At 32.9% G+C, this 26,854-nt stretch overlaps 3 protein-coding genes and 1 non-coding gene across 4 annotated transcripts; 1 reads left to right on the forward strand and 3 right to left on the reverse strand.

Annotated features, from left to right (window-relative positions):
• Positions 1-1,129: 1,129 nt before the first annotated feature.
• LOC131599540 (uncharacterized) lies at positions 1,130-2,098 on the reverse strand. The gene is made up of 2 exons (XM_058871857.1): positions 1,740-2,098; positions 1,130-1,657 (listed from the first exon to the last, which is right to left on the reverse strand). Exons 1-2 carry the CDS (start codon positions 1,974-1,976, stop codon positions 1,217-1,219), a joined length of 678 nt encoding a protein of 225 aa, XP_058727840.1. The 5' UTR covers positions 1,977-2,098; the 3' UTR covers positions 1,130-1,216.
• A 115-nt stretch (positions 2,099-2,213) lies between these two features.
• Positions 2,214-4,140, reverse strand: LOC131597734 (uncharacterized). The gene is made up of 3 exons (XM_058870410.1): positions 4,135-4,140; positions 3,731-3,786; positions 2,214-3,648 (listed from the first exon to the last, which is right to left on the reverse strand). Exons 1-3 carry the CDS (start codon positions 4,138-4,140, stop codon positions 2,214-2,216), a joined length of 1,497 nt encoding a protein of 498 aa, XP_058726393.1.
• Positions 4,141-16,050: 11,910 nt separating this feature from the next.
• Positions 16,051-16,713, reverse strand: LOC131599541 (defensin-like protein 183). The gene is made up of 2 exons (XM_058871858.1): positions 16,574-16,713; positions 16,051-16,430 (listed from the first exon to the last, which is right to left on the reverse strand). The coding sequence occupies exons 1-2, from the start codon at positions 16,638-16,640 to the stop codon at positions 16,093-16,095; spliced, it is 405 nt and encodes a 134-aa protein (XP_058727841.1). The 5' UTR covers positions 16,641-16,713; the 3' UTR covers positions 16,051-16,092.
• Positions 16,714-26,049: 9,336 nt separating this feature from the next.
• LOC131600784 (small nucleolar RNA R71) lies at positions 26,050-26,156 on the forward strand. Its single transcript, XR_009283392.1, has one exon. It is a non-coding gene; the product is annotated as a small nucleolar RNA R71 (small nucleolar RNA).
• Positions 26,157-26,854: the final 698 nt, after the last annotated feature.

The following is a 26,854-nucleotide window of genomic DNA, read 5'->3' on the forward strand; positions in this document are numbered from 1 at the left end:
AAAAATCTTGAGGTCATTTACATTGACATCTTGAATTTTATAAATATTCGATTTAAAGTCTATTTTTAAATATAATAGTTTACTCTTAAATTATTTATATTTTAATAAATAGTAAAATATTTGTCTATGCTTCATATACCTTCAATTGACTTTTCATTTCAAATAAGTGACATTGCCCATTTGGTAAGGATTTGAGAGTAAGACTTGCAAATTCCCCCTATAGCAGCGCTTTCTAAAAGCGCTTTCATACCCCCTATTTATCAGCGCTTTTTTCACTTGTTTTTTAATTTTGTTTTTAGCGAAACCTATAACAGCGCTTTTCCTAAAAGCGCTTTCGTAGATGCGCTGCTAAAACACAAATTTGGCGTAGTGGAGGTTTGGATGATTCATATTTTTACAAAGATTTATTTTTCTTTTTGTCGTGATATTGCGACAAGAAAACAAAAGATGGTTGAGAGTTGAACCGTATGATTGGAAAAGTTAAACTTGAAAAGAGATGTTCAAAATTTATGAGATTGCTTAAAAGTTGAATTAAAATTAGGTTAAAAAAGGGGTATCTCTAAATTTAGGAGGATGTGATGTTTCATAAATTTAAATTAAAATTATGTTGAAATTGAGTATCTCTGTAAAAAAAACTTAATTCTAGTGATAAAGATACAACTCACAAATGAGAAAGAGGTACAAAATAATTAGCTGTAAAAATGAGCATATGTTCTCTTTTTTAAAATTATTAAATCTTGACCATCAATTAAATCTAATGATAATTACTGTGGGTTTCACCGGTGAGAGATTTAGAAGATCTCTCACTTTAGACATCACCATAAATTAGAGATACAATCAAGGTTGTTAAACTCGAGAGTCTACTCAGACTCGTAAAGGGTTCATAGACTCGACTCGCAAACTCGACTCGCAAACTCGTACGATTCTATGGAAAATTAAAAATAACTTTCAGAAACCTGTAAGTGACACATACATGACACTTACATATATTTTTAAACTAGTAAATGTCTCATATGTGGCTCAAATTTATATAATAGAACACCAATTAACGTCAAAATTTAAATTTCATACTCCACACAAAATTTCTTAACAAAAAAACTTGATAATAAAATAAACAAATTAGAAAATTATGTAATTAAAGACTTAAAGTACTAATTTCTTCTGAATTGTATACTACCTAAAGCAAAAAAAAAATAAAACAGATATTCTAATGAATTTAAACATCTAAAGCTCCAGTGAAATCACAACCACCAATATCATCACCATCATCTTCATCGGTTTCTTGAGTATTATCATCAAACTCTGCCCCAGATGAAACACCTTCTTCATCATTAACTAAATTTGGATTGCTTGGAGTTCCACTTCCACCTAATTCAACATTTCCACCACCACCACTTTGCACAATATTAGAAACAAAAATATCATCTTCTGCAACATTGTTAACAATAACATCATCTTGATCAACATTAACTTCTGTTTGCACATTTTCTTCATTAGGATCTTCAGTTATCCATTCATCGTCTGAATGAATATCTTCAAATGAAAGAACAACACCTTTTGCTTTTCCTTTTCTACTTTTCAACTTCAGATTGTACATGACATAAACCAAGTTATTCATCTTTTTTTGATGCAACCTATTTCTTCTCTTTGTATGAACCTACAAAGTAAATAATACTTCAACTCAATGCTTATAAAGAAATAAAAATAAAGTCTATAAACAAACAAATATAATTCATTACCATTTCAAATGAACTCCAATTTCGTTCACAACCAGAGGAGCTGCAAGTTAAGCTTAAAACACGAATTGCAAACCTCTTTAATTCTGGGGTCATATCTCCATAGAAATCCCACCATTCAGCAGGTAACATATCCTTTCTAGAGTTCTTTGCAGCTTCACAACCAAACATGCTCCTAGCATAATGAAAGTCAGACATTTGCTTAAGAATTTTGTTGCGCTCATTAACATCATTTACCATCCTATTTAAACAACTAAACAACCCATTTTTTACTTCGGCATCCTCATCTTTAAAATCATCTTCATAGTGGAAATGAGGATTAAGATAATATGCTGTGGCATGTAAGGGCCTATGAAGTTGGTTATCCCAACGTTCATCAATGATTTTCAAAATAGGTGCATATCTACAAATACCAAACATATTATATTAGAAACAATAAATCAATTAAAACATTGAAAGAATTAAAATTAAGAATGTTTACCTTTTTTTAACATTGTTGAAATTGTTTTTTATCTTCTCTTTAGCTGAATCCATCTCTGCATATAAGAAACCCATGGATGGCTTTTCTTCTGAATCCACCAATCTGAGGACCTCTATGAGAGGAGAAACTGTTTTCAAGCATGTGACCGTGTTTCCCCAAAAACGACTATCTAAAGCCATAAATGCCACATCTTTCCCCTCTTTTGTAGATGCAAACTTGCTTGAATTCCAATCTTCAGAGGTGAACAAACTCATCAAAGCTCCTTTATTATCATTCAAATAAGAAAGTGTCAAATAAGTTGTGGCAAATCTCGTAATACCAGGTCTGATCAAATCCCTTCCTTTAGTATGTTTCTTCAACATACTTATGAGCATTGTTCTGCCATATATATGTGTGGTGATTTTTCTTCCTTTTTTTATAGTAACTTGATGAACTTTCAACTTTTTCTCAAAATCCTCCAAGATCAAATCAATACAATGAGCAGCACATGGAGTCCAATACAAATTCTTCCGTGTTTGCATCAACATTTCACCCGCTGCTTTGTAATTTGCAGCGTTGTCAGTAACAACTTGAACCACATTCTCCTCTCCAACAAGGTTAACAACATCATCCAACATCTTAAAAACTTTGTCAGTAGTTTTTGAAATATCAGAAGTGTCTAATGAATATAGGAAAATCGTCCCCTTTGGACTATTCACTAAAAAATTGCAAATCGACCGTCTTTTCTTATCAGTCCATCCATCAGACATAATTGAACAACCAGTTTTTTTCCACTCCTTTTTATAATCCTCAAGCATAACATCAATATCCTTCACAGCTTTATCCAAAAGTGGTTCTCTTATATGATGATAGGAAGGAGGTTTATAACCAATTCCATACTTCCCAATCATCTCACACATTTTTGCAAACTCTTCATTTTTAATACAATTAAAAGGAATTGCACTAGTATAAAAAAACCTTGCTACCTGTTCATCAACTTTTTCTTTCAAGTCCTTTTTCACCATTTGATTAATTGTTTTTTGTACCCCAGTAGAAGAACCAACAATAAATTTCCCTTTCTTTTGAGATGTAGCAATTTCTATCTCATGATTTTCCACCACACAAACATCTCTCTCAATGTCTAATAGTTGTCTTTTTTTAGAAGCCAATTCATCAGATTCAGCAACAATCTTCAAAAATAAATATCTAACATCATCGGGCACAGAAGCACAAGGTCCAGCATCATCTCTATTACCGGCTAGATGACGTTTGAATCTGAATATTCCTCCACTAATAATCTTGGAGCAGTATTTGCATTTAATCTTTTTACCATTTCCAAGAACATCAGTCCCATGTTGCCATCCAATATCAGCCCGACTTCCAGCAGCATTTTTTCTAGTGCCTTTGGCTCTAGGAGTGGGAGCAGCAACCGGAGTTGTTGTTTTAGAAAACCTTAATATTAAGTGTTTTTTACTGATATGTTTCAAATTATTCTCAATCAAAATTCACTTTGGACAAATTTTAATGTTGCAACAGTATAATCCAAAAGTAATGTTGTAAAAAGTAGGAGTGAAAAGTGATGCCTTCCTCCTAAAAAGTATTGAAAAATGAGTAATGTTATACACTTGAAAAAATGAGTTAACCGACAGTTTGAACTCACTTTTGGATTAACTCATTTTGGATTAACTCACAGTTGTGTAGTTATAAAAAGCTTTTGGATTAAAGCATTGAAAAGCTCACCCTAGCTTTTTACATTTATCATTTATTATGATTAAAATGAACCCCAAGAAACTTGAATAATTAGAAGCCCAATGACAAATAGCAGTAACATAAAAAATCAATAACAACTAACAAGTGCAATGGATTTTTCAAGAAGCATTTGACCAAACAATAAACAAATAGTATAAATGTACATAACAAAAAATAAACACAACAAACCGACATTGCTGTACATTAGTATAAATTACTTTCAATTATATTGGGATATAAAGAGGAAGGATTATCAATATAAAACCAATGATAAAGCTAGTAAATTGGTTGACAGTTACAAAACTATATAGGTAAATGACTATACAACTTCAAAGGATGCTTCTAATTAGGAGTTTAGATTTTAGAAGATAACCACCAAATCAAAATCAATATCTTGAAAATTTGAAGAAAAAAAATAGAAGTTAACCGTAAACTCTAGAAGAGAACTAAAGTGAAATCATGCATAAGTTATCGTTATTCAGTTTCCTTACATTTATCATCACTAGCAATTAATCATAAAATTACAGCAATTTTCCATTGTTTCAAAAGTGAGAGCGTTGCATTTTGTCATCGTAAATCCCAATTCCGTCAATACTTAACAATATATAATTTCAAAAGAGACAAAAACATTTTGAAATTGGTAGATGGAGATTGGAACTTCACCTTTACGCAAGAGAAACATCTAAATGAAAGATATAAGAAAATACTTACACAAGGATTGATTTACGACATCAAACACGAATAAAGCAAGAGACGAAACAAAGGCACGCCGCCGTCGCCGTAGGGGTGAAGAAACTTAGCTAAAACAAGGAATTAGGAGAGAGATATTATAATTCACCTACAGCCAAAAAGAAATAAGGGTTTCTTTTTTTAAAAAAATAAAACTTATTAGGAAATTTGGGATTTTTTTGAGTTTTTTTAAAAACAAAATAAAATTTTAAAAAAAAATTTATAGACTTGTAAACTCGCAATAGACTCGCGAGTCTATACGAGTTTGTGCGAGTCTACCAGAGTCTACTCGAGTCTATCAAAAAATGATCCTATACGCGAGTCTACTCGTTTTTGCTTCCCAGACTCGTAAAATCGTACGAGTTTACGAGTCTACCCGCGAGTTTGACAACCATGGATACAATCAATATAAAAATTACATATATATATATATATATATATATATATATATATATATATATATATATATATATATATATATATATATATATATATATATATATATATATATATATATATATATAGGGGACGACTCAAGTGAGAACACTTGGTTATTATGAGAAATGAGAACAACAAATCACGACTATTAAATTTTGATTTTGTTGATTTTAATGGACTGAATTGGTTTCTCTTTCTATGATACTTAGTATTTATTTTAAATCAACATAGAAAGAGAAACCAATCTAATCCATTAAAATCAAAAAAATAAAAATTTAATGGTCGTGATTCATTATTCTCATTTCTCATAATAACCAAGTGTTCTCACTTGAGTCGTCCCCATATAGGGGACGACTCAAGTGAGAACACTTGGTTATTATGAGAAATGAGAACAACAAATCACGACTATTAAATTTTGATTTTGTTGATTTTAATGGACTGAATTGGTTTCTCTTTCTATGATACTTAGTATTTATTTTAAATCAACATAGAAAGAGAAACCAATCTAATCCATTAAAATCAAAAAAATCAAAATTTAATGGTCGTGATTCATTATTCTCATTTCTCATAATAACCAAGTGTTCTCACTTGAGTCGTCCCCATATAGGGGACGACTCAAGTGAGAACACTTGGTTATTATGAGAAATGAGAACAACAAATCACGACTATTAAATTTTGATTTTGTTGATTTTAATGGATTAGATTGGTTTCTCTTTCTATGTTAAAAGAGCAAGAGCAAGCAAAACCCATTTCAAATAAAACCCTAATGATGATATTTTTCACAACAAAACAATCAAAAAATAAATATAACAACACAAATTAAGAAAAACTCATTTCAAATTAAACCGAAAAGACAATATTTTTCAGCACAAAAACGATATAAAAAAAAGTTATCTCCTGGGAGAAAAAGTTGTGTTTCCAAACGTAATTACGAAGAATCACATAATTTAGAAGGAGAAACCGTGAATATAAAATTGAGGAGAAAATCAAAAATTGTATTAAATTGGAGATGAGGTTGACCTATTTATATATATAAGAATTCATCATGATTGCGCACAAACCAACAAATCAAAAAAAGAGTCAAATAATTACCTGGAAAAGAGAAATCATTGATGAGAGTATAAGTGGACCGACTTCTAGATGCATCCAAAAAGATTGATGATGACATGAATCAGGTGTTGGAAAAGAGAAATAATTGATTTTTGAGGAATCGGGGTTGGAAGCAGAAGGGATGAAATCTTCTCATTGATTTATCGCGGAAGTGTTTTGTAGTGTGCCGGTTGGAATTTTCATTGGTGATGCATGTACTATTGGAGTTGAATGGACACATAAGTAGGTGATTACAAAAGCCCAAGAAGAATTGAATGTGAACAAAATTTTTCGCATGGCCCAATAAGAAATTGCAAATTAAATCGTCTGTCAATACAAAATTGATACTTTATCATTAATTAGAGTAAATGTAAATAAATAATAAAAATAAAGAATGAAATAATATTATAAATATTGTTAATTATGGAAAGTTTTCTAAAAATAGCTTTTACATAAATAGCTTGAGCTCTAAAAAGTTGACACGTGACAAAGTTGTCAAAGAAATCTTTTTGCTTTATTATATTTTATGATTATAGGATTTATGAATAAATACAAAATGGATGTCCACCTATTCATATTTCCATCTTTCATCTTCCTATTTCCAATTAAGTGTTATGATTTCTCACCTTCCCAATGTCTTTTAATTAAAGACTACATTACAATGTAAATGTAACTTCTTGAAGATAATAATACAAGATCACTTTCTCTCATTCTTCTCTCCATCATCTCTATATTGTTTTAGTTAATTTCATAACACGTTATTAGCATGAGACTCTACCGTTCCATTGATGATACAATTTCTATATTCATATTATTTCTAAATATTGATATTTTAACAAGAGAATTGAAACATTATTCTAGAGGAGGAAATTAGTCAGTGACTTGGTTTATATAACTAACTTCATTCTTTTTTGTTGCATAAACTATGTTGTAACCTGTTAATAAATTTTAATAGTAAAAAAGTATGTTGCAGTCTATTAAAGAATATAGGGTTATGTATGTTTTTGGTCCCTATAAATATCTCAAATTTCATTTTTAGTCCCTATTAAAAAACGGCATATTTTGGTCCCCATAAAAGTATCATGCAAGTAGTTTTATTCTCTAATGGTAAACCGATATATATTTTTGAATGAATATTTTACTGACATGTTTAGAACGTTATGAAAAGTTCTTTGAAAAAAAAACTAAAAATTTGATATCTAAGTCGAAATTTGCATTACTTTTATTATTATCTTTTGAAATTTAAAAAATTCATATTTAATTCTCCTCATCATAAAAAATTCTATAATTTGGTAAAGAAATATTTTATAATATTCTAAACACGCATGAAAAAAATTATTAAAAAATTTAAAATTTTAAGGGTAATTAAACAGTTTTCAAAATTTTAAAAAACATAAGGGAATAAAACTGCGTGCATAAAATTTTTATAGGGACTTAAATATGTCATTTTTTAATAGGGACTAAAAATGAAATTTGAAATATTTATAGGGACCAAAAACATAGTTAACCCAAGAATATATCAATAGTCTAAAGTTGCTACATATTTTAAAGTTGTTATAATAGTGCTTAGATTTCTTATATAAATCTTGATTATACTATTCTTTTCTTTTTACAAGTATAGTGTATGGATGACATTTGTTAGTCCATCTTAAAGGCACACGAAAGTAAGCTCATATTTTGATAGAGCCGAGATTCGAATGAATTTTAGTCCTTTATATTTTCTTTTTGTGTGTTCTCTTTATGTCTTGTCAAACATTTTCATCATAGATAATTCACATGAATTATATTGGAGGTATTGAATATCTTTGTATTACACAAATGAATTTGGACATAAAATGTATAGTAGAAAAGCTACCGTCTTTTCCCTCGGGCTTGTACTACACTTATTTTAGTACAATTGAAGAACATGTCATTGTAAACTAAGAGTTTACAAATTACTCTTAAATGTGTCGTTGGTAAAACCAACTGGGTCATCTCGAATATAATATGATGCGAATAATTAGTATTGAAGAACCAGAAGTTTCTTCAATATAGAAAATTCTTGTATGTTTTTAAAGGAGAATAAAAATTAGAGATATTTAGTTTTTCATGACTGTAATACGGTGAACTGACTTTTTATCGAAATGTCGCGGTTAAGCATGAGTCGCCACCGACTTTTATTTTATCCAAACAAATTCAGAAAGGCTAAAAGAAACAGAAAAAAACCTTTTAAAGAAATCTAAGTTCGGGGGGTAATTTATGCAAAGGGAAGGTGTAAGGCACCATTTGCATCCATGGTTTTCCATGGGCTCTTAATTGCTTTGCTTGCTCGTTTTCAGAAAATGTAGATGAAAGAGGAAAAAATGGACTTTAGCTCGTAAAATGAGCGTAGCCAGTTTTTTGAAGAATTTTGAGAAAGAATATAGAAAATAGAGCATGGCAAGGCAATTAGGGGCAATTACCTTAAACTCAGATGATAGGTCTCTTTTTAGCCTTTCAGAATGAAAGGGTCAGTCCTTGCCATAAGAGGGCAGGGAGCCTTTCGTTTGGAGGTAGAAGGGTCATCGAATTATCATTCACTCAAAGACTGACCCATGCCATAGAGAGGCAGGTAGTCTAAGGGGAAGGATCAGAATAGCCTTTCGTAGGCAACCAGAAGATACCTCAGCCTTTTCCGTAGGCAACTTCCGAGGGTCGAGGTCATGTTAGTGTATCGAAGGCAGCATCATTAGGGACCATGACCTTTAATCGAGGCAACATGGCTGAGGTATCCTCGTATTCGAGGGACTGGCTATTCTGCACAAAATACAAGGCAACAGGCAACAAGGCAACAGAGAGGTTACCCAAAAGTGTGCGTGTGTGCACCAATCACGTGATCATATTCAATTATATTATCTTATAATTAGGTGATTCTAATTCAGTTAACAAGGCTTGCACTCCCTAGGATTACTAACCACGCAGCAACATAACAAATATGGGGAAGGGAAATTGTAACCAGCGGAGGAGAGGGGAATTGAAACCAGCGGGATATAATTAAACAATTAAAACAGAAAATATTAGAGTTAGGGTTTAGGGTTACCGATACGCGTAGCTTTGGCATTCGACGAACCCTGAAAATTGGAAAAGGAAGAATAAACAGAGGGGGTGAGTGCATTATCGGTTCAGAGGCAAACACAGTTAACCCTAAAAAACAAAAAGATAAAGAATTTAAATAAATAAATAAGAAGCAACTTAGCTTTGCATTTGATCTGATATGGTTGGCAGGCGGGGGAAGCCTCGGGGTAACCCTGAAAATGGCAAAGGCAGGAAAGAGATGGAGTGAGTGTATGCACAGTTCAGAAATATAAGGGCAAACCCTAAAATCAAAAGGAAAACAAAAAAGACTTTAAATTAAATTGAATACTTAGCTTCGATTGGAAGGTTGATGGGCAAGGGCTCGCCTCGAGCCTTAAGTATTGAACTTAGCTTCGTAGAGTGCGAGGCGTGTAGTCAGAAGGCGCTTGAAAAGACAATCCTGAAAAGGCACAGAAGAAGAAGATTTTTCAGTGTAGGGAACGATCTCTGTAAACCCTGATTAGGGTACGAATTTAAATAAGAAAATAGAAATAACTTGAATTAATTATTGGTCTCGCGACCTAATTAATTTAATCGTGATAAAAAATAAAACCGAGTGTGAAATATATTTTTTAGGAATTTTTGTGAATTAAATAATATATATATGAATTTTGAAAACATTTAAGTAATTAAATACAAATTAAGATAAGAAAATGAAATAAATATATAATTAAATAAATATGTATTTAAAATAAATTAAACTAAATATAAATATATGACTAAGAAAATAAAGTTAATACAAGTAATATATAATATAAAGAAAAGGTATATATAATTAGTAAATAAATAAATAAATAAATATATTATTTATATAAAAAGTTTTTTATAACAAATTATATTTAGTTTATTATTAATAAGGAAAAAAATGATTTAAAACAATATATATAGGTATATTATAAATAAAATAAATGGTTGTGCAATAAAAAATAAAAAAAATTAGAAAATACTTAACTTTTATCCTGTGTGGACGCGCGCGTGGTAGTATGATGCGCCTGCATCTTTATGAGTGTGGGATTGAGGATGATGATGATCAGATGCCTGGTTTGTGAGGTGCATCGTATACGCGCGAGTACGTGTCGCACCAGATCAAAACGTAAAAGAAAAAAACGCGCGCCTCTTGCTTTCAAATCGGACCAAAGCCAGCACGCCACGTCTCCATCTCCTTCCTTGAGAACCTGCAGAAACGATTTTACAGTGCATTTTTCTAAAGCGCTATAATAGGTTCATGCCCTTTTACACCTGCGAACGCAAACAACATCCAAAACGCAACAAAAATCTTTCGCGATTATACCATTATGATCGTCCAGATACGGTGATTTCACTGATAACTACGATTAGCCTTAATTTTTCCTAGAATCAAAAGCCCCAATTTGAAACCCTAATAGTCGCGAATGGCAATCCACGATATAAGCATGTAACAAGCGAATTGATAACACAGAAACATTCTAAACACCAAAACAAACCATAATATGCACTTTAAATCCATATATGATGCATGAAATCGCGAAATCGAAAACAAAAAAAATGTCTCAAACCGTGAATGAATGGGGGCGATTCTGGGAGTTCTGAGTGTTTGTACGGGTATGTTCTTGTCCGGAAAACGCCTAGGGATTGATTGGAATGCTTCTCTTGACCTGAATTGAGCTATAACTTGGAGTTGATGTTTGAATTTTTCTTGGTTGTTAGAGCTCGGATTTGGTGTTCTTCACTGCAGAATCCCTCCCCTAATGCTCTGAATGGGTTCCCTACTTATAGTAGTACAAATTAGGTCACTCAAACAAGAAAGAATCTCATTGAATCCAATATTTGTGATCTTGGAAATTTTGGAAAATATTTTGAAAAATATATTTCTAATTCAAGCCAATATTTGATTCAATCATTCCAAATTAAGAGTGTACGAAATTTGATTGTCTATTTGTTCAATAATTGATTGGATTTGATTGGAATCGGATCTTTAATTGAATATTTTGTTTTTTTATGATTTATATAAATTAATTATCATATTTAAATGATCAAAAATTTCATATAAAATCAAATAAAAGTCAAAATTTCGTGGGAAAGAGATTTTGGGCCTTTTGAAACTTGGGGACCAAGATTGAAGCAAAATAATTTGGGCCCATTTGCAAAAAATTCCAAGTTTCTTCACATTTTTCCCTCCAAAATGACCCAACTTTAATAAGGCCTATCTCTCGCATTTTTTGAGGTATGGAGGTGTTCTAAGACTTTTTAGAAAACTTAGAGAGTCCTCTAACCAATGTCTTTGATCTCATATCAAAATTCTTTTTCATTCTCCTTATATGTCCTTTTGAAAAAAGTGTCTTCTTGTTGACTTTTGAAAAGGACCTATAATGTTTTAGTCCATATCTCTCAAATGAAGCATTTTTGGACTTGGCATGTGAGAGACAATTTTGTAGAGAATCAAATTTCCTTCAAAAGGAGCTTTGGTTGGGAAATTTCTGATGTTCCATGTGAGAGTTATGGCTGGTCAAAGTTCAGTTGACTTTTCCTATACAAAACCCTAATTTAGAAACTTTTTGAATTATCGATTTTTGATCTTTCCTTGATGAACCATGATCAATTCTTGATCAAATGGTGAATGATACTTCAATATGAGGATCTTGACAAAAAATCAGGAGTTTTGACTTTACTTTGACCATAGTTGACTTTTAGGTTAACCTAGTTGACTGTTGACTTTCTGAACAATTGAGTGACCAATTCTTTGAGATGAGACTTGATACTTGTCATGGAGATGATGTGAGATATATTGAGCCATATGAGATACCTTGGAGCCATTGTTTTACTGTTTTTCCTTTGAATGAACCAAACCCTAGTTCAGAGCCTTTGTATAGGAGAATATGTCTAGGAGCTTCATGTATTGATTTGAATTTGTATAAGAGAAATAGTATGGGCAAATTTTGGGGTATGACAATAACATTAATAGTTGCATCGATAAAAATATAATGGAAAATATTTATTGTCTACTCATAACCAAGAGTTTGTGAAATTGTTTTCTTAGACAACGATCTCATTTTCTGAATTTTTTCTTTCCAGAAATTTCTTGATAAGTATCACATATATTATTAAAAATTGATATTGAACATCTTGTAGCATATGTTCATATGAGAGGAAAAAAGGACTTGAAGATCCATTTTTTAGACGTCTAAAATTAGTTGTATGATTGATATTTATGAGATTATAAATTATATATTATGCTTCGGGAACATGCAATCAAGTACATTAAAATTTTTATTCGCATCCAACCAACAATATCCTATATCTTAATTCTCCCTTAACTTATAATTTATTCTAATACTTCTCATCTAAGTGAATCTTTGGATGTGTTGTGTATATTTCAATTGCTATAATATAATATATTAAATTGATTCACGAAAGAATATTGAAAAAAATATAATTGATATGAATCCCAATCTTGAGGATAAAATTTAAGCAAATAATGAAATACCTGATTATGGCCCAATTGGTTGATTATCACTTAATAAATTAATTTTTCCAATATTAGGGGGAGAAAATAAGCAGCTGAAATCATGAACAAGAAGTTCAATGAAACACTTTATATCTTGATCCTCCTACAAACCAATATGAACTAGAAGTTTGAAATATTATTTATTTGCAAATTTTATACAACCAATTATAGCTGCTAATACTACAATTGAAATGGATTCTCCTATTGGATAATCTAATATTGCAAATCAATTGAAATTGTGCATGAAGCATGGTAGGAAAGTCGGTTCCAATGTTAAAAGTCCTTTACCAAGAAAAGAAACTAGAGTTAAAGATGACCCAAGTGAGGATATGAAAATTCTAAGAGCACTTTGACCTAATTTAATTTTCAGTTTCATAAGAACAAATCAAGTACTTGAAATATGAAATAAAGAGATCTTGATAAATTATGTCATGGATGAAATGGAATGGAACCGAAATTGAGATAACCAAATATAGTTAATATTGACAATGTCTTTGTATACAATAAAGAGCTAAAAGTGATCAATGATAACGAGGATCATGAGTCAAAGTCTATTAAAGATTGTAGACTAAGTGAAAATTGGCCTGAATATATTCAATTGAAGAAGAATTAAACTCATTTTATAAGTGACTCAATTTTGGACCTATAGTTCGAATACCTCAAGGTGTGAAACCAATTGGATGTAAATGAGTTTTTATGAAGAAAAAATAAAATAAGAATGGTATAAAGCTTGATTTATTGCTCAATGATTTTCACAAAGACCTAAGATTGATTTTGATAAAACATATCCACCTGTAGTTGATTCAATTCATTTTTGATATGTAATTAGCCTTGTAGCACATGAAGGGCTTAATTTGAACATGATGAATGTTATGACATATTATTTATATGGTTCACTAGTGACATTTACATGAAACTTCCTGAAGGGTTCAATATACCATAGGCACATAATTTTTGATTTTGAGAAAACTACTCTATAAAATTGAACAAATTTCTCTATGGATTGAAACAATCTGGACGCATGTTGTATAATCATCTCAGTGAATATTTACTAAAGCATGGATATACAAATAACTCAATTTGTCCTTGTAATTTTATAAAATGATGTGGAAAAGGATTTGCAATAATAATTGTCTATGTGGGTGACATAAATATTATAGGAATCCTAAAGAGCTTCCAAAAACAATAAATTGCTTAAATAAAGAGTTTGAGATGAAGATCTAAAAAAGACAAAATATGTCTAGGTTTGCAAATTGAGCATTTGAACAAAGGAATATTTGTACATTAAGAAGACTATATAGAAAAGTGTTGAAATGCTTCTATATTGACAAATGTAACATGTTGCCTACTCCAATATGGTTGTTAGATCATTATATGTGGAGAAATCTCTTTTCACACCTCGAGAAAAAGATGAAAAATTGCTTGGTCCCGAAGTACCATATCTCAGTGCAATTGAAGCTTTAATGCACCTTGCTAATTATACAAGTCTTGATATAACATTTGCGGTTAATCTATTAGCAAGATATAATTATTCCCCTACACGAAGACATTGGAACGATGTTAAACATATACTTCACTATCTTAGAGATGCAAGTTACTTGTCAGATCGTCACAATGGTAGATTAGAAACAAGTTATTTTTTACATGTGATGGTACAACCATTTCATGGAGATCTATGAAACAAATTATGACAACAATTGCATAAAATCCTACATAACTATTAGCATTATATGAATTCAACTCGAAGAAGACATTTAAGTAACTACTATCAAGAATATCGTCTCACATATAAATGTATGCATGAGAAGGAGAAATAAAAAAATTTTGCACTCTTTTTCCCTTCACCATGGTTTTTTCCCACTAGGTTTTTCTGAAACGGTTTTTAACAAGACAGTTCACATTCAAAGAATATTGTCATCTTTTTTCCTTCAATAAATTTTTTTCTGTTGAGTTTTTTCTAGTAAGGTTTTAACGAGGCATATTCTCAATGGACATCCAAGGGGAGTGTTATGAATAAATACAAAGTGAATGTCCATCTTTCCATCTTTTCATATTTCCATCTTTTCATCTTCCTATTTTCTATTAAGTGCTATGGTTTCTCAACTTCCTAATGTCCTATAAATAAGGACCACATTGCAATGTAAATGTAACTTCTTGAAGATAATAATACAAGATTATTTTCTCTCATTTGTTTCTCTCATTCATCTCTATATTGTTTTAGTTAATCTCATAACAATTTATATTCTGACTATACAATTTTAATAAAAAAATGGAGAGAAAAAAATTTAGTTATTTTTTTAATGTATTACTTTTAACATAATAATCATTTAAGATATTTAAAACACAATTTTTGAAAAATAAATTGATTGATATTTAAGATTTTCATAATTGTTTATTTGAAGATTAAGTATGAAATAAAAGTAGGATATATATATATATATATATATATATATATATATATATATATATATATATATATATATATATATATATATGGCTTAAATAGTCAGTTGGTCCATGTAAGTTAGCGTGTTTTTGATTTTCGTCCCTGTATTTTTTTTCTTGGGAATGATCCCTCAATGTTAAAATCTTTTTGGGTTTAGTCCTTAAAGTTAAAATCCGCAGGAAAATCTGAAGGAAAATTCGCTGGAAACCTTTAAATTTTCCTGTGAATTTTAGTTTTAGGGGCTAAATCCAAAAGAAATTCAATATTTAAGAACTTTATCTAAAAAAAAAAAAAGCATTTAACTTTCCCTGATTTGTGATTTAAAAAAATATCTATTTTAAATAAATTAATAAAATTATACAAACAGATACAACATTAATACCCGATAATCTTTTTTAATTTTTATTCTTATAGAAATATATTAAAATAAAAGGAAAAAAATAATTTTTTTAATTTTTACTATATGTTAAATATTTATTATTAAAAATAAGAAAAAAGAAGAAACTGAATTTATTAAAGTAATAAAAAATAAATAAACTTTTTTTTTTTGGTTTATAACCACCAGTTTAGTCCGGTTCGGGGGAACAGCTCTGGCATCAAGTGGGTCAAGCCCCCTCCCGATCGCAGTTGCGGGGGATCGAACCGTGGTTCTCCCTACCAAGTCCAGCGCCAATCATCACTGGACCAACTAACGATTGGTAACTTTTTGTTCATGCAGGTATTAGGACTGAATTTGAAAAGCAATTCAATGTATAGTAATCAACACATTTTATTACAATATTTATTCAATTGATAAGGAGCAATTCAATATTGTAATAATCCACACAAATTTTTAATACCAAATTCATTTCAATCAATAAGTAGCAATTCACTCATCATAGTAACAAATGCAATGAGTATTCTGAAACGCTCGAACACAATCCCCAGTAGGATTAACATAATTTTTGTATATTTCAGTACACTTTGATTTGCAGCAATTTGAATCACACGTATCATCGCAAAGTTGTAGCCCCGTATTGCAAGGTCGTTCTTCTCCATCCTCTTTAGGAGGTGCCTTATCGAAAAAACAAGTGCACAAGTCAAAGTATCCACATGAATAGAAGCCACCATCAGTACCTGGAAAGTTTCTACAAGTTGCAGCGCAGTTTTGTACTGCACATCTCCCCACAATTTTTGAACAAGTAGCTCCTACTTGTGTTGATTGCACTATGAAATAATGAAACAAAAAATTAGTTAGAATTTTTTCTAATTTTTTCCAATAAAAATATGACTGCATAAACAAATACCTAAAATTATGAGAACCTTCAAACTGATAGAGATAATAATATATCAATGATGGAAAAACTTACACGCGATGAAAGAAACCAAGATAACAAAGATGTTCAGAGAGTTTATGTTTGAGATGCGGTTAGCCATTAGAGAAAATTTATTTGTCTGGTTTCTTTGGATTGTTATTGCAAAATGTTTTTTTATCAATCAATGAAAAACTTCTAATTTATAGGTTAATAAGGAGGTAGGAATGAAAAAAAAAACTTTAAATGTTAAATCATCATCCAGTGAATGAAAACATTAAAATGATGACGAATTGTGATAAATTTCCTTTATAAGAAGGACAAATCTAGAAATGTATTTTAATTTTAATGATGGGGAAATATCGTATTTATTTCTTTTAAAAAATAAATAAGAGAAAAGAAACTAGAGGTGACAAAACAGGCGGTGGTTTGCTGAGCCGGCCCGCGCACCCGTCTAAAAATGGCGGGTCGGGTTAAGATTTTGGGTCCGCTGCCCATCAAAGCCCTCCCTGCCAAAATTCACCGTCAGCCTAAGCTCGCCGCCCGCTAAAGTCCGTCTCACCTATTTGCTAAGTTTGTCTCGCCTTAAGTCCGTCCTTTTTAATTAATTCTATTAATTCAAATTCTTTATGATTTTATTTTATACATTTATTTGTAAATATATGCAATAATTTTTAAGGTAAAATTTATTTAAAAGATGCTTTATAAAAAAGAAGTGAAAAAATCAATTGAAAGATAAAAAGACTATTAATCTATAAAAAAATGAAAGGAAAATAAAAAAATAGCCGGGCAAGTCCTCCGCCCGCCTACCTGCCACCTTGACGGGACGAACATGATTTTTATGTTTATTTTCCTTGGCAGACTTGCCCTTCCCGCTCGCTCTTTGACAGATATAAGGCGGGACGTAGCAGAGCGGGCGGCCCGTTTTGCCACCCCTAACTGCACGCCCCTCAATTTTGATCTTTGCACCCTTTGTCTCATAGTGTCCACTCGCCTTGCATTGTTTACTGAGCTGGTTATTTATAATTTAGTAAAGGGCAAAACTTAGGTACAATTCTTTAGATATGGTTCTTACTATTTTCTAATAAAAATATAACAAGTGTATAATTTCCTCTTACTCTTATTTTCACTCACTAAATCATATTTACGTATATTTGTCATATTTTTATTGAGAAATAGTAAGAATCACACTTAAAAAATTGTACATAAATTTTGTCCTTTAGTAAATAGTAATTGAACCCATGATGCAATTGTTTACTGAGCATTGTTTACTGAGAAAAGTTAGGTTTTAAACAACACCCACCGTGATAATGTTATATATATTTCATGCTGCTGTAAAATTATTTTTATAACTTATTTCACCATTTATTTTTTTAATAAGCGTAGTTTCAAAAAATATATAATATAGAAATTTGGCAGAATTATTTTTTTATTTTTAGTATGGACAAGTTACACTTATAAATTTATTGAATTTTATTATGATTTTTTCATAAACTTTTCGAGAAAATAATTTAACACTCTACATATACCTCTCAACTTGTAAACTATTAATTTACCATCACTAAAAAATAATTATGTAAATTTATAAATTTTATAGTGTTAAATAAGTTTTTATAGTCCCTATAAATATGACACTTTTCACTTTTAGTCTTTACAAAAAATTTCGTCGAATTTTGATTCTCATAAAATTTTTCGTCACAAATTTTGGTCCCTTCCGTTAGATTTCTCTAACGGAGACTTACGTGTCATGCCACATGTCTCGCCACGTCAGACAAGGGTAGAATTAAAGAAAAAGAGGCAGATTGTGGAGGTTTTAAACCCCTTTAAATAAAAAAACAATAATTTCTCACAAACAATTTATCAAATAGTTGGTAGGTAAATCGTTCTCACAACTCACTTTAATGATTAATGGGCTGGACAATTTAATTTAAAAAATTCAAATTCAGTTTAAAACCGGTACAGAACTAGTTTTCTTATAAAAATTGGTTTATTTATATAAGTTAGTTTCTCATAAAAAGAATAAAATATTCTAAAAATAAAAAAACTAACTTTTTATGAATTTCTATTTTAAAAATTAAAATAAATGTTTTTTTGAAAAAAAATCTCAAAAATAAATTTTCTCATGAAAATTAAAATACAAATTTTGGTAAAAAAATCTGAAAAATAATTTTTTTCTAAAAATTAAAATTTTTTTTGATTCTTTTTCCTAAAAAACTATTTTTTTAGAAAAATAAATTCTGAAAATATATCATTAGATTTTATTATAATATCAATGAGAACCTTTATACATTTTAACACATATCTTCCTTATTTCTTCTCAATATTTGGTTTGCTCTAAATTCCATTCTTAAACTGCTACCAAAGATATTTGCGTTGTACTACAATTCAATTTGATAAAGACTCTAATTATATTATTTTTTTATTATAAATTTAATTATTTTGTTTAACACAAAAAATATATGTTGCAATAAATTGGAAAAGAGAAAACAATAAAAAATGACACTATTGATTACAGTACTTCATAATTTTTCGTTTTGTTTTAGTATGGATTATCTTTAATATTATAATAATTTTTTCATTTAAGTGTATTTTCATAGTTAGCATTTGTACTACAGAAAGTACTGATGAGTGAAGGTTTTAGGATAGAGGATAAAAGTTATTAAAAGAAAATGTGACGGTTTAAATTTAATAAAAGAGATACTCCTAATATTTATTTTAAAAATGAGTTGGCATTTTCAATTTTTTTCCTGTTACACAGCATCATATTAATAAAAATTATACTATTTATTTTTATTTTCAATTTTTTATAAAATTCAAAAATTAATTTTAAAAGTTTAAATATAAAATTGTAAACAGAATATAAACTAGTTTTTTTAAGTTATTTAAAGGAGTGTAAACAGAATATAAACTAGTTTTTTTAAGTTATTTAAAGGGGGTTAAACCCCCCCCCCCCCCCCCCCCCCCCCCCCCCCCCAATCTGTCACTTTTTCTTTAATGCGACTTTTACTGACGTGGCGTGCCACGTAAGTCTCTGTTAGAGTAATCTAACGGGAGGGACCAAAATTCGTGACAAAAAATTTTGTTGCAGTGCAGTGATGGCTTGCTCGTGCGTGTTCAGATTAGGCATTCTTTGATTTACTAATGCGGTGGATGCAGCGGGTTGTTGTTGCTCGAGCTCGACATCAGTCATATCAACAGTGTAATCATCAACAGAATCTTCAGAGGGAGTTTCAGGCTCATACTCAGGTATAGGTTCATCTTCAAAAAGAGGTTCATAATCAGGAATGGGTTCATCTTCAGGATTAGGGTCATAGTATCCAGGAGGAGTGTCAGGCTCAGATTCTGATATGTGCATTTCCTCATCAAAATGTTCATAAGCTTGAGGGGTTTCAGGTGAGGGTTCTCTCTCAGGGATCTGACCATAGTAAAGCCAGTTAGCAGGGTTGTGCACACTCGTCCTTGGACTCGGTAAAGTGAACTGATCCAATACTTTGTTATCAATGAGTAAATCAAATTGATCAGGTCCAAGGTTACCGATGATACCTCGGTTAAAGCAGAAATGAATGTCCATAGAATTGTGGGAACCAAGAGGTGTTAATCTAAGCAAAGGTACTCTCATTCCTATGGCATTAGCAATCATAGTGACAAATCCGCCGATCCTAATAGGTGAAACTTCGTCTTGCATGATGCGCTCGAAGTTTGTTAGCATGAATGCGATGGCATTGACCGGGCGATTCTGAGAGGAGCAGAACATGATGAATAACTCTTCTCTAGAAACTTCAGTGATATTATCAGGTTTTCCAAAGATGTAGTGAGCAATGATCTTATGGAAGTATCTGAAAGCGGGGTTATGGATGTTCTCAGATTGGAATTCGTTCTCTTCAGGGTTGTCGTTTCCAGTGATCTTGCCCCAGTATCTTTCCAACTCCCAGTAAGCAAGACTGTCTTCAGCTACTTTGGTGTATGCATCTGATCCATGAGGTAGCTCTAGCATTTCAGCAAAATCTCGGATGCAAAAATTAAATTCCATACCAAAGAGTCTAAAGAGAATGACTCCTTTTCTCAGTCCTTGTCCACAGTTAGGAAGATAGGTCAGGGAGCTCAAGAATTCCAGAGTGAGCTTCCGGTAGGTACTGAACTTGCGGAACAGGTGAGAACCAGTCCAACCAACTTGGTTTAGCAGGTGCAAAACGCTTTCTTCGATACCAAGTCGTACCATAGTCGATTGGTGAGGGTAGCAAGTCAAATCCATTTGTCTTTCAGCCAGTTTATCAAATCTTGCTTCTTGTCCTCTACCACGGAACACAACTTCCATATTATCGACTTCTTGCATCTTAGTTAGTAGTTAAGAAAAACCTAGAAGTTGAAAATATTAAGATTAAGTTAGAACTAGGCTAGTGTTTATTTAAAATAAAATTAAATAAAAAGTTATAATAATAAATATAATTATAAAAGGAAATATTTTCTTGAATTAAGATAGCAGTTATAATTATAATAATTATTATAAGATGTATGAAAAAAAAAGTAAAAATGATTAAAATTAAAATAATTAAAAATAGAATAGATTATTTAAATGAAAATTAAAAGGTTAAAAATAAAAATAAAGTAAAATAAAAGAATAAATAAATGTGGGTTGTCTCCCACCAAGCGCTTTGTTTTATGTCGTAAGCTCGACGATTTTAAAAATAGAAAACTATTTTTTCGAAAGAGCGGGCAGCTCGTCAAGTTTAAAAACTTCGATGTTTTCATCGTGTTCGAGATGATGGTAATACTTAAGACGTTGCCCATTTACGACAAAAGGTTTGACGGTTTCTCCTTTGATTTCAATCGCTCCACTCGGAAATATGTTAGTTATTTCGAAAGGACCGGACCATCTAGATCGTAACTTACCAGGAAATAATTTTAGTCTCGAATTAAATAAAAGTAGTTTATCGCCTATGCTAAAATTTTTCCTAGATATACGCTTGTCGTGCCATTTTTTCGTTCTCTCTTTATAGATTTTGGCGTTTTCGTAAGCGTCTTGTCTAAGTTCTTCCAATTCGTTTATGTCTAGAAGTCGTTTCTCACCAGCGGCAATGTAGTTTAGGTTTAAGTTCTTAATGGCCCAATAGGCTTTATGTTCTAACTCTACCGGTAGGTGGCATGATTTTCCATAAACGAGTTTGAATGGGGTAGTTCCTATTGGAGTTTTGAAAGCTGTTCTATAAGCCCATAAAGCTTCATTTAGCTTGGTTGACCAATCTTTCCTAGATATAGCAACAGTTTTCTCCAATATTTGTTTTATTTCGCGGTTGGATACTTCTACTTGTCCGCTTGTTTGTGGATGGTATGGTGTAGCTATTCGATGATTTACTCCATATTTTCGAAGGAGTTTCTCAAGTATTCTTGAAATGAAATGGGAACCACCATCGCTAATTACCAATCTTGGCACACCGAACCTAGGAAAGATGACGTTTTTGAAGAGTTTGATAACTACTCGCGTATCGTTTGTAGGAGAAGCAATAGCTTCTATCCATTTCGAAACGTAATCGACAGCTACGAGTATATATTGATTTCCAAACGACGACGGAAACGGACCCATAAAGTCTATTCCCCAGACGTCAAATATTTCTACTTCAAGAATGCCTTTTTGAGGCATTTCATCACGTCTCGAAATGTTTCCGGTTCGTTGGCATCTATCACAGTTTATTACAGCAAAATAAACGTCTTTCCACAGGTTGGGCCAGAAAAGTCCAGATTGAAGGATTTTGGCGCAGGTTCTAGATGTGCTATGGTGTCCTCCACACGGTGCAGAATGGCAGTGTGTTATTATGCTTCCTATTTCTTCCTCGGGTACACAACGTCTAAAGATTCCATCGGGGCCTCTTTTGAACAGGAGTGGTTCGTCCCAATAGTAATGTTTTAGGTCATGGAAGAATTTCTTCTTCTGTTTGTAACTTAGATCAGGAGGAAGCACACCAGCAGCTAGGCAGTTTACGAAATCTGCATACCAAGGTGTGTCAGAGCGGGCTAAAGCTATTTCAGCTAAGTTGTTGGTTTCAGCGTTTGGATGGTATGGTTCAAATTCATTTGCTTCTAATTGAGCGATGAGTCTTTCATAAGGGAAATCATCGTCAATTGGTACTTGTTCGGGTTTTAGATTTTCTAGTCGAGAGAGGTGATCTGCTACGACATTTTCAGTACCCTTTTTATCTTTAATTTCCAGGTCGAACTCTTGTAGTAACAAGATCCATCTCAAAAGTCTTGGTTTGGCGTCCTTTTTGGTTAGGAGGTACCTAATGGCGGCATGGTCAGTGTATATGATTATTTTGGCTCCTACCAGGTAAGAACGGAACTTGTCTAGTGCAAATACGACAGCTAATAATTCTTTTTCTATCGTGGCATAATTCATTTGAGCTTCGTCTAGGGTTCTACTCGCATAGTATATGACATGTAGTTTCTTATCTTTTCTTTGCCCTAGAACGGCTCCTACAGCATAATCACTCGCGTCACACATTATTTCGAAAGGCTCATTCCAGTCGGGAGGTTGCATAATTGGCGCAGAGATTAATGCTCGTTTAAGCGTATGAAATGCTTCAGTGCATTTATCGGTAAAAATGAATTCGGCGTCTTTCATTAGTAGTTCAGTTAAGGGTTTTGTAATTTTAGAGAAATCCTTAATGAAACGTCGGTAAAAACCAGCGTGTCCCAGAAAACTTCTTATTTCTCTAACGGTTTTGGGAGGTTGAAGGTTTTCGATAATTTCGATTTTAGCTTTATCCACTTCGATCCCTCTATCGGATACGATGTGTCCAAGTACAATTCCTTGTCGAACCATGAAATGGCATTTTTCCCAATTAAGGACTAGGTTAACGCTTACGCATCGTTTAAGTACCAGTTCAAGGTTCTCTAAACATGTTTCGAAACTTTCTCCACAGACAGAGAAGTCGTCCATAAATACCTCCATTATTCCATCTAGGAAGTCGGCAAATATTGCCATCATGCATCTTTGGAAGGTCGCGGGTGCATTGCATAGTCCAAAAGGCATTCGTCTATAAGCGAATGTACCATAAGGACAGGTAAACGTAGTCTTCTCTTGGTCGTCAGGGTGGATAGGAATTTGGAAAAATCCGGAGTATCCGTCCAGATAACAGAAATGCGAGTGTTTAGCTAGGCGTTTGAGCATTTGATCTATGAAAGGTAAAGGGAAATGGTCTTTTCGGGTAGCTTTGTTTAGCTTCCTATAGTCAATGCACATTCTCCATCCAGTTTGGGTACGTTGTGCTACAGATTCGCCTTTAGCGTTAGTGATTACAGTAACTCCTCCTTTCTTTGGTACGACGTGAACAGGGCTAACCCATTTACTATCGGATATAGGATATATTATTCCGGCTTCTAGCAGCTTTTGGATTTCCTTTTTAACCACATCGCTCATAATAGGATTTATCCGCTTTTGATGTTCCCTAGAGGTTTTACTATCGTCTTCGAGCATAATGCGGTGCATACAGAGGGAAGGACTTATTCCTTTCAAATCTGATATGTTATATCCTAAAGCGGTTGGGTATTTTCTTAGGACATTAAGTAATTTTTCAGTCTCGGTTCGTCCTAAGTTGGCGTTCACTATAACTGGTCGGTTTAGTTCTTCATCTAGAAATTCGTATCTAAGATCGGTAGGAAGTGTTTTCAGCTCTATAGCAGGTTTCTTAGGTCCAGGTATAGGATCGGGAGTTAAAGCTAAGCATTCACTCAGGTGGTCATCTTGATATTCCTCACGCCAGTTGTCATCTTCAAGAATTGGCGGCATAGGAATTCTTAGGATCTCAGTTTCCTTATTTGGTTCGGATTTTATTTCTTTGACACACTCGTCGATTATGTCAGCAGAACAACATGTGTCAATTATAGAAGGTGCTTTTAGGAATTGGGAAAGGATAAATTCTATTTTCTCTTCTCCTACTTCGAAAGTAAGCTTTCCTCGCTTTACATCTATAATTGCACCAGCGGTTGCTAAGAACGGTCTTCCTAATATGATCGGGATGTTAGAATCTTCTTGGATATCCATTATGATGAAGTCAGTTGGGATGTAGAATTGACCTACACGAACAGGGATATTTTCTAACATTCCTACAGGGTATTTTACTGAAATGTCAGCTAGTTGAAGAGACATTCTCGTTGCTTTAAGCTCACCTAGATTTAGTTTCTTACAGGTTGAAAGAGGCATCAAACTAACACTAGCTCCTAAATCGCACAAGGCCTTCTCTATAATGGTTTTACCTATTACGCAGGGTATAGAGAAACTACCAGGGTCTTTCAGTTTTGGAGGCATGTTATTTTGGATGATAGCGCTACATTCAGCGGTAAGCGTTACGGTTTCGTTATCCTCGAGCTTCTTTTTGTTTGATAAGATTTCTTTTAAGAATTTAGTGTACGAAGGCATTTCAGTTATGGCTTCTGTGAATGGTATGGTTATGTTTAATTGTTTCAGAAGTTCTACAAATCTTTTAAATTGCGCTTCGGTTTTTGATTTAGCTAATCTCTGAGGATAAGGAATTGGTGGCTTATAGGGTGGTGGTGGAACATAAGGTTTCTCTTTTTCAGGTTCCACTTCGTTATTGTTCTCTTTAGTCTTAGCAGTTTGGTCATCAGTTGATGTCTTTTGGGTTTCCTTTGGCTCTTATTGTGACATGGGTACGTTTTGAGTTCTAGGATCAATGGGTCCATCGTAATTCGTTCCACTTCGTAGTGTTATTGTGTTCGCATGTCCTTTAGGATTAGGTTGTGGTTGAGCAGGAAACGTGCCAGCAGGGGCAGCAGTAGGTGCTTGTTGTTGGGCTACTTGTGAGATTTGAGTTTCTAGCATTTTGTTATGAGTAGCTAAAGCATCTACTTTGTTCGATAGTTGTTTTAGTTGCTCGCTGTTGTGGATGTTTTGGTTCAGGAAGTCTTTATTGGTTTGTTGTTGGGAAGCTATAAAGTTTTCCATCATGATTTCTAGATTCGACTTCCTAGGGGTATTTTGAGCAGCTACAGGCGCTTTTTGGTAGCCAGGTGGTACAGCAGGTGCTTGTCCAGGTGCGTACAACGCATTGTTGTTCTTATAAGAAAAGTTCGGGTGGTTTTTCCATCCAGGGTTGTACGTGTTAGAATAAGGGTTTCCTTGAGCATAGTTTACTTGATCAGACGGGACTCCAGTCAAGAGTTGACATTCGGCAACTACATGTCCAGTCAATCCACAGATCTCACAGTTAGGTATTATAGCAGCAGCGGTGGCTGAAGGAGTGATGGTTAAGTTCTCGATCTTTTGAGTTAAAGCGTCTACTTTAGCGTTAACGCGGTCTATACCACTTACTTCGTACATTCCTCCTTTGGTTTGGGTTTTCTCTAGAGCAGCTCGTTCTCCACCCCATTGGTAATGGTTTTGTGCCATGTTCTCTATGAGTTTGTATGCTTCATCATGGGGTTTGTCCATTAATGCTCCGCCAGCAGCGGCATCTATAGTCATTTTAGTGTTATATAAGAGACCACCATAGAAAGTATGGATGATCAGCCATGGTTCGAGTCCATGATGAGGGCATATTCTAAGCATGTCCTTGTAACGTTCCCAAGCTTCGAAGAGTGATTCGTTATCTTTCTGGGTAAATCCGTTGATTTGACCTCTAAGCATAGCAGTTTTGCTAGGCGGAAAGTATCTCGCTAAGAATACTCTCTTCAATTCGTCCCATGTGGTTATGGAATTAGAAGGCAGGGATTGAAGCCACGCTCTAGCTCTATCTCTCAAGGAGAAAGGAAAGAGACGTAATCGAATAGCTTCGGGACTAACGTTGTTAGCTTTGACAGTGTCGGCGTATTGCACGAACACAGATAAATGAAGGTTAGGGTCGTCTACAGGGCTTCCAGAGAATTGATTCTGTTGAACAGCTTGGACCAACGAAGGTTTCAGTTCGAAATTGTTTGCCTCAATCGCAGGAGGTGCGATACTTGAGTGCGGTTCAGCGCACGAAGGAGCGACATAGTCTCTAAGAGGACGAATAGCAGCCATCTCTAACTTCGGGGTGATTTGATTGATTGGATCAGTAAAAGTCAATTCCTGATTAATAGGAATTGGTGCTACTTCGGGAAAATTGCGAGCTCGACGTTTGACGTTAATGAAACGTTCGATCTCGTTAATTCGTTGTATTAAATCTCCTCCTTGTGAACGAGTATTTGGCATACAATCGTTCAGAAAGAAAGGGAAGAATTGTCCTAGTCTCTACGGTGTAACAGTGAGTTACGATATCGACTTAAATAATCCCCGGCAACGGCGCCAAAAACTTGATCGCGACTTTACGTGTCTATAAATCTGATGACTGCAAGTGCACAGTC

The sequence above is a fragment of the Vicia villosa genome, linkage group LG4 (genome assembly GCF_029867415.1).
Source record: "Vicia villosa cultivar HV-30 ecotype Madison, WI linkage group LG4, Vvil1.0, whole genome shotgun sequence".
Lineage (NCBI taxonomy): Eukaryota > Viridiplantae > Streptophyta > Magnoliopsida > Fabales > Fabaceae > Vicia > Vicia villosa.